Below are 7,802 nucleotides of genomic sequence, written 5' to 3'. Positions count from 1 at the left end.
CCGGACCCCAGAGCGCCGGTAACCAGGCGTCGGCGGCCTGTCCCAAGACCCCCCTCGCGAGGCCCGGGCGGAGTGGACACGCCCGCCGCGTGTGTGGTGCGGCTGGGAGGGGCGGTGGTTTGAGGCGCGAGCGGCGAGGGCCTGCCCTCCCCTTCTTCTCCCTCTCCCCCCCTTCCCCCCCCTTTCCCCATCCCCTTCATTCCCCCGCTCCCGGCTCCGGGCCCTGCAGGCCGCGGGTTCCTCCCGGGGTCTCCGCGTCCGGCGGGGAGGAGTCTAATCCCCAAGTTTGCGCGGGAAGTGGGAGTGGTGCTTGAAGTGGGCCACGTTTTAAGTTCAGAGGTTTTTTTTTTTTGGTTTAAGTTCAGATTTTTATTTTTCTTTTCTTTTTTTTTTTGCGGTACGCGGGCCTCTCACTGTTGTGGCCTCTCCCGTTGCGGAGCACAGGCTCCGGACGCGCAGGCTCAGCGGCCATGGCTCACGGGCCCAGCCCCTCCGCGGCATGTTGGATCTTCCCAGACCGGGGCACGAACCCATGTTCCCTGAATCGGCAAGCAGATTCTCAACCACTGCGCCACCAGGGAAGCCCCTAAATTCAGATTTTTGAAAAAGGAAAAACCTGGGAAGGTTTGCATCCTTTAAAGTTCTCTGGCGGAGGATGGGAAGTTCCTGTGTCCGCAGAGGTATTTGTCGCTTAACATTGCCACAGTCAGACACCTTTTGGTGATGAGGTATTTGAGCCAGTTTGGTAGACTTAGGCAATGACAATATACCGGGCCGGCATGCTGATGCCGTTCACCTGGCATTTTCTCCTTACATGGCAAGACATGATAAAATGAGTTCATGGAAAATAAAAGAGAACACAGTTCTACATTAGGAATTCAGTTCTGTGAACGTTGATTAGGGACGTTCTTACATTCAGAAAATTTTTTTCTGAATCTTTTTTATTATTTGGATATTAAAAATATTCAAGTGAATATTTTATTTTAATATTAATTAGGTGCATTGCAATGATTTCAGACAAAGTGAACAGAATATCTGAGTCATTACATCAGACAATTAGGAAATTGGACTGTAATAATTCACCATGGCTTATGGCTTGCCAAGAAAAAACGCAGTGGAAACCATTTTGAGGTGCAATTGTTATAAAGTGTAAGTATATTTATCCTGGTAAGCATTGACTTGGGCTGGGGAGTGTCCTTTTTAAAATAAAAGTATTGGATACCCTTACGTTCCCCATGAGATACCGGACTATATGAGGCATTCTCAGGTGTCTGGGTACTGATGTTTTTAAAAGGAAAATGCTTTTATAAGGATTTATAAATTTTCTTACTTGGCTTTTACAACAAAACAACACTGTGAAATGAGGAAACTGAGGTTTGAAGAAGTGGTATGATCCAGGTCCCACAGTCATGTAGTAAGGAAGTGACAGGGTTAGAAGTCTGAGTCTTCTTTACTCCAAAGCAACATTTTCCAGTGCAGACAACCACTTTAAAATCCCTCTTTAGATAGTGTAAATCTACCTAAAAATGCCTTGGTATCAGATATATCTTAACAGAACACTTAATTAGCTGGTTCAGAGAGTCAGTTTTGCATCCTGTACATTTTGTCAGGCAATGTGTGGACATCAAGAAGACCTGGGCTCAAAGCCTGGCCCTGCCACTGGCTCCCCATGCTGCCTTGAGCAAATTACTTAACTTCTTTGTACCTTGGCCTCCACATCTGTGCAATGGACATATCAATACCTACCTATATGGTGTGGAATACAAATGAAGTAATGTATGTAAGGTACTTGCATGTTGCCTGACATAATAGTAAACCCATAATAAACATGGGTTGCTACTACATGGTAGTTTCACTTTGTGCTACCTTTTTAAATATTTGGACTTGTTTTTTTAAACCTCTCTGCCACAATGTATGACATATTACCGTGGTGAGTCAATTGAATTTTACTTTTTGACAGTGTTCTAATAAGTAAATGGAGACACCCCACTGGGTTGTAAGACCAGAGATATGGGAAAACCAGAGAGAACTCATCATTACATTCTATTTAGATTTGTTAGTTCAGTATGTATTTAGACATTGAACTATAGACAAATACCACTGTAGTCATTATTGTAAACATAATTTTTATAACGAAGATATTCCTGTATCTGGAGAATGATTTAAAGCACTGATTCTGTAGTTTTGGCTATATAGCATTTTATGTCACGAATAATATCTGCAAAACCAGTGTCTTCTCTATTATTCTCACAAGAAAATATTTGATATTCTATTTATAAGAGCAGCTAAATTAAGAGGAATAGAATGGTAGTAGCAGTCTTTGGAGTTCACTAGCTCAGGCAGCTCCTCACCTTGGGCTTTTTTTCATTAAGTATTTTTAGAAGATTATAAAAAAAAATACACTAAAAACATTCAAACAGTATAGAAGCATTTGAAAGGAAAATAAAAATGTTACCTCTCACATCCGCATTGCCATCCCTGCCCTACCTGCCCAATCTCGCTCAGGTAAAATGTTTTATATATTTTTTAGAATTTCTGTCTGTTGCATAAGATACACACACACATATGTATATACACACACATGTTTTTACACATGGGATTATATTGCTCCCTCCCCACCTATATCTTGTGTACCCTAGTGGTTAAGAGCACAGATTCTACAGTCTGACTTTCTGGGTTGAAATTTCAAACCCAAGCCTTGTGACCTTGAGTAAGTTGATCTCTGTTCTTGTTTTCTAATCTGTAAAATGAGCATAACAATAACATCTGCCTACTTCATAGTGTTACTCTGGTAATTAAATGTGTTTATATGTGTATACTGATTAAAACAGTGTCTTGCATGTAGTAGGTGCTAGGTAAGCATAGCTGTTTTTTTTTTGGCCACACCGTGCGGGTTGTGGGATCTTAGTTCCCTGACCAGGGATTGAATCCCGGCCCTGGGCAGAGAGTAGAATCCTAACCAATGGACCGCCAGGGAATTCCCAGCATTAGCTGTTTTATTACTCATCTTTCCAAATTAATATACAAGGATAAATCTCATTCTTTCACTACATGTATGTACTACAGTTTGTTTAACCAGGCTGCTCTTTTTTTTGGGGGGGGGGAGAGTATAATTGCTTTACAGTGCTGTGTTAGTTTCATCCACACAGCGAAGTGAATCAGCCATATGCATACACACATCCCCTCCCTCTTCTATCTCCCCCCCATCCCTCCCAGCTAGGCCATCACAGAGCACCAAGCTGAGCTCCCTGTGCTATACAGCAGGTTCCCACTAGCTATCTATTTTACACACGGTAGTGTATTTATGTCAAACCTAATCTCCCAATTCATCCCACCCTCCCCTTCCCCCACTGTGTCCACAAGTCCATTCTCTACGTCTGCCTTTCTATTCCTGCCCTGCAAATAGGTTCATCTGTACCATTTTTCTAGTTTCCACATATATGCATTAATATACAATATTTGTTTTTCTCTTTCTGACTTAATTCACTCTGTATGCAGACTCTAGGTCCGTCCACATCTCTACAAATGACTCAATTTCATTTCTTTTTATGGCTGAGTAATATTCCATTATATATACCTACCACCTCTTCTTTATCCATTCATCTGTCGATGGACATTTAGGTTGTTTCCATGTCCTAGCTATTGTAAATAGTGCTGCAATGAACACTGGAGTACATGTGTCTTTTTGAATTATGGTTTTCTCAGGATATATGCCCAGTAGTGGGATTGCTGGGCCACATGGTAGTTCTATTTTTAGTTTTTTAAGGAACCTCCATACTGTTCTCACAGTGGCTTTTATCAACTTACATTCCCACCAACAGTGCAAGAGGGTTCCCTTTTCCCCACACCCTCTCCAACATTTGTTGTTTGTAGAATTTTTTAAAAAAATTTATTTATTTATTTATTTATTTTTGGGTTTGTTGGGTCTTTGTTTCTGTGCCAGGGCTTTCTCTAGTTGTGGCGAGCGGGGGCTACTCTTCATCGCGGTGCGCGGGCCTCTCACTGTCGCGGCCTCTCTTGTTGTGGAGCACAGGCTCCAGACGCACAGGCTCAGTAGTTGTGGCTCACAGGCCTAGTTGCTCCGCGGCATGTGGGATCTTCCCAGACCAGGGCTCGAACCCGTATCCCCTGCATTGTCAGGCAGATTCTCAACCACTGCGCCACCAGGGAAGCCCCTGTTTGTAGAATTTTTGATGATGGCCATTCTGACCGGTGTGTGGTGAAACCTCATTGTAGTTTTGATTTGCATTTCTTTAATAATTAGTGCTGTTGAGCATCTTTTCATGTGACTCTTGGCCAACTGTATGTCGTCTTTGGAGAAATGTCTATTTAGGTCTTCCACCCATTTTTTTTTTTTTTTTTTTTTTTTTTTTTTTTTTGCGGTATGCGGGCCTCTCACTGTTGTGGCCTCCCCCGCTGTGGAGCACAGGCTCCGGACGCACAGGCTCCGGACGCGCAGGCTCAGCGGCCATGGCTCACGGGCCCAGCCGCTCCGCGGCATATGGGATCCTCCCAGACCGGGGCACGAACCCGTATCCCCTGCATCGGCAGGCGGACTCTCAACCACTTGCGCCACCAGGGAGGCCCTCCACCCATTTTTTGATTGGGCTGTTTTTTTTTTTTTTTTTTTTTGCTGCACGCGGGCCTCTCACTGCCGTGGCCTCTCCCGTTGCAGAGCACAGGCTCCGGACGTGCAGGCTCAGCGGCCACGGCTCACGGGCCCAGCCGCTCTGCGGCATGTGGGATCTTCCCGGACCGGGGCACGAACCCATGTCCCCTGCATCGGCAGGCGGACTCTCAACCACTGCGCCACCAGGGAAGCCCTGGGCTGTTTTTTTGATATTGAGCTGCATGAGCTGTTTGTATATTTTGGAGATTAATGTTTTGTCTGTTGCTTCATTTGCAAATATTTTCTCCCATTCTGTGGGTTGTCTTTTCGTCTTGTTTATGGTTTCCTTTGCTGTGCAAAAGCTTTTAAATTTAATTAGGTCCCATTCACTTATGTTTCTTTTTATTTTCATTACTCTAGGAGGTGGGTCATAAAAGATCTTGCTGTGATTTATGTCAGAGTGTTTTTCCTGTATTTTTCTCTAACAGTTTTATAGTGTCTAGTCTTACATTGAGGTCTTTAATCCATTTTGAGTTTATTTTTGTGTATGGGGTTAGGTAGTGTTCTAATTTCATTCTTTTACATGTAGTTGTCCAGTTTTCCCAGCACCATTTATTGAAGAGGCTGTCTGGTCTCCACTGTATATTCTTGAACCAGGCTCTTCTTGATAGATATTAAGGTTATTTTGTGGGGTTTTTTTGGGGGGGACAAACAATGCTTCAATGAGCATTCTTGTAAGTACATCTTTGTATATTTGTTCAAGTGCATTTATAAAAATTATAGACGTCAAGTCACTCCTTAAAGTTAGATGATAAAGTAAGAATTAAGCTGGAGGAGGAAAACAGATGGCATGTGTGTAATATACTCACTTCCCCTACTGGTACCAAAGCAGGTCCTTCATCTTTCCTCATGCATATGAACTCACGTTGACTGTAGATGAGAAACATAGCTGATATTTTAAAGTTCCAAATTAGGATACATAAAACAATCCATTAAAATTTCATTGTGATTATTTTTAAATATTGTAGTTTGGGGTTTCATTCCCTTCTCCAGTTTTCTAAGGATTCTCTTGGTACTAGTGCTTCTATATACACCTAGGTTACATCCCAGCTCTGATTCTCTGTTAACTTCTGAGTCTTTGTTTTCCTTTTCTACCTCCATGGTAGTTGTAAAGATTAAAATCAGATCACACACTCAAATGCTTAGTGTGTGCCAAGCACTCTGCTCAACGTGTGAGTATTCCCTTTGTTCCATCCCTAATGTGATCATATTTTTGATCAGCCAAAAAAGACTTGGAGCTTAGTTGTTTTTTTTTTTTTAATTAATTAATTAATTAATTTTTGGCTGCATTGGGTCTTCGTTGCTGCGTGCAGGCTTTCTCTAGTTGCGGCAAGCAGGGGCTACTCTCTAATGTGGTGTGCGGGCTTCTCACTGCAGTGGCTTCTCTTTGTTGCGGAACATGGGCTCTAGGAGCATGGGCTTCAGTAGTTGTGGCTCGCGGGCTCTAGAGCGCAGACTCAGTAGTTGTGGCACTCGGGCTTAGTTGCTCCGCGGCATGTGGGATCTTCCCGGACCAGGGCTCGGACCCATGTCCCCTGCATTAGCAGGCGGATTCTTAACCACTGTGCCACCAGGGAAGTCCCAAGCTTACAGTTTTTAACTACATCCTCTTTAAGGACATGTAAAGATTGGATTGACTCCAAAGAGGCTGTTTTTTGAGCAAAAATTTCTGTCATTATAATTTATGGTCATTTTCAGTATATCTCTACATTAGTTAATATAAGGCTCCTTCTCCTGGCTAGGTTTGCAACTCTGAAAAATCCTGAATACTCACTCTCCTGTAAACCAAAATGTCTAGTGGAAAATAGAACTGAGAGTTCAAATGTCTTCTCTATATCCTGCAGTAGATGTCAATAAATATTTATTGAATGAATTAATGAATTTTTGCCCTAGACAGGAACCCTGGGAACTTGTATTACTCACAAAGACCTGGTACACAAACTTAGCCAACATCAAGTTGCCTTTCTTGGAAGAAATTGCATTTGGTAGTTCTATACACCTCAAAAAATGTAAAACCATTAAGGATGGTGTGCTCCCTTCAGCAGAATGTAAGTTCTGAAGGAACTACTTTATTATATATTTTTATTTGAATTTTATTTACTTATTTATTTTTATACAGCAGGTTCTTATTATCTATTTTATACATATTAGTGTACATATATCAATCCCAATCTCCCAGTTCATCCCATCACCACCCACCCCCTCCCTCTGGGCTTTCCCCCCTTGGTGTCCCTACGTTTCTGTAGGAACTATTTTAATAAATTGCAAATTTTGTGTGTTATTTTGATTATTAGACAAATGTTTAAATCTGATCATTCACACCCATACTCCCTATCTATGTAGCCCTGTCTTGTTTAGTGTTCAAGAATGTGAATTTTTCTGTGTGCTAAATATTCAGTTTTGACTAAATTATGCCCGGTGAAAAATGTCAGTTGGATTGCATCATGTATTTTATTTTTCAGCCATCCAACTTGAAAGGGAGTATGAAATGGAGCGCTTGAATAACCTGAAATGTGAGGAAAATGCAGCCGAGGAAATTCAGTTTTCCCTAAGGGAAAGGCCAGTTGGTTTGAGAAGACCTCTCCCACCTAAGTGACAGTCATCTCATAGTTGAATCCGTACTCTGTGCTTTCTGCATCCAAAGAGGATGAAGGGCTCTGACCTTCCACTGTGTGAAGTTTGGTGCAGTCATCTGAATGCCCCCTGGTGGATGAACCAGCTCCTGTGGGTTAGTTGACAGCTCTGAACAGATCTTCTGGGTCCCAGTCACGTATTTGTACCTTTGTATCACAAGCAACAGTACTGTAAGTAAATGAAAATGTAGCTGGCATCGAGTCATTTGTGCTATTCATTTTGATTTTTGTAAAGTTGCACTAAGGAAAGAGGAAACTCCTTGTCAGAGGCATCCCCCCACCAAGAGACATTATTTTGAAGATATTTTGAATTTTCATCTTTGAGACCCCCAAGGAGGTACCAAGAAAGGAGAGAGGGACATTATTTATAAAGTGATTAACTCTGAAAAATTTTGTTTGATTAAGAAAAATTGTAGGTTTCATTTTAGTAACTCTCTAGTTTTCAGTTTTCAATGAAACATCATTTACTGTTCTCATGTGGTACTTTATTTTTTTAAAAA

At 42.0% G+C, this 7,802-nt stretch overlaps 1 protein-coding gene across 1 annotated transcript; it reads left to right on the top strand.

Annotated features, from left to right (window-relative positions):
* Positions 1-1,084: 1,084 nt before the first annotated feature.
* Positions 1,085-7,265, top strand: C1H4orf36 (chromosome 1 C4orf36 homolog). The gene is made up of 3 exons (XM_060093517.1): positions 1,085-1,149; positions 6,563-6,717; positions 7,132-7,265. The coding sequence occupies exons 1-3, from the start codon at positions 1,085-1,087 to the stop codon at positions 7,263-7,265; spliced, it is 354 nt and encodes a 117-aa protein (XP_059949500.1).
* The last annotated feature ends 537 nt before the right edge of the window (positions 7,266-7,802 follow it).

The sequence above is a fragment of the Mesoplodon densirostris genome, chromosome 1 (genome assembly GCF_025265405.1).
Source record: "Mesoplodon densirostris isolate mMesDen1 chromosome 1, mMesDen1 primary haplotype, whole genome shotgun sequence".
NCBI classification, from domain to species: Eukaryota; Metazoa; Chordata; class Mammalia; order Artiodactyla; family Ziphiidae; genus Mesoplodon; species Mesoplodon densirostris.
Note: the sequence above shows the minus strand (reverse complement) of the source record. Positions and strands in the feature narration are given on the sequence as shown.

What these genes read in the sequence shown, in the direction of transcription:
- C1H4orf36 (XM_060093517.1), top strand. Translation starts at nt 1,085, where the DNA reads ATGGCTTATGGCTTGCCAAGAAAAAACGCAGTGGAAACCATTTTGAGG. An exon ending in AGGTGCAATTGTTATAAAGT is followed by an intron (nt 1,150 to 6,562) that starts GTAAGTATATTT and finishes TTTTTGCCCTAG; the next exon opens with ACAGGAACCCTGGGAACTTG. An exon ending in TGTGCTCCCTTCAGCAGAAT is followed by an intron (nt 6,718 to 7,131) that starts GTAAGTTCTGAA and finishes TTTATTTTTCAG; the next exon opens with CCATCCAACTTGAAAGGGAG.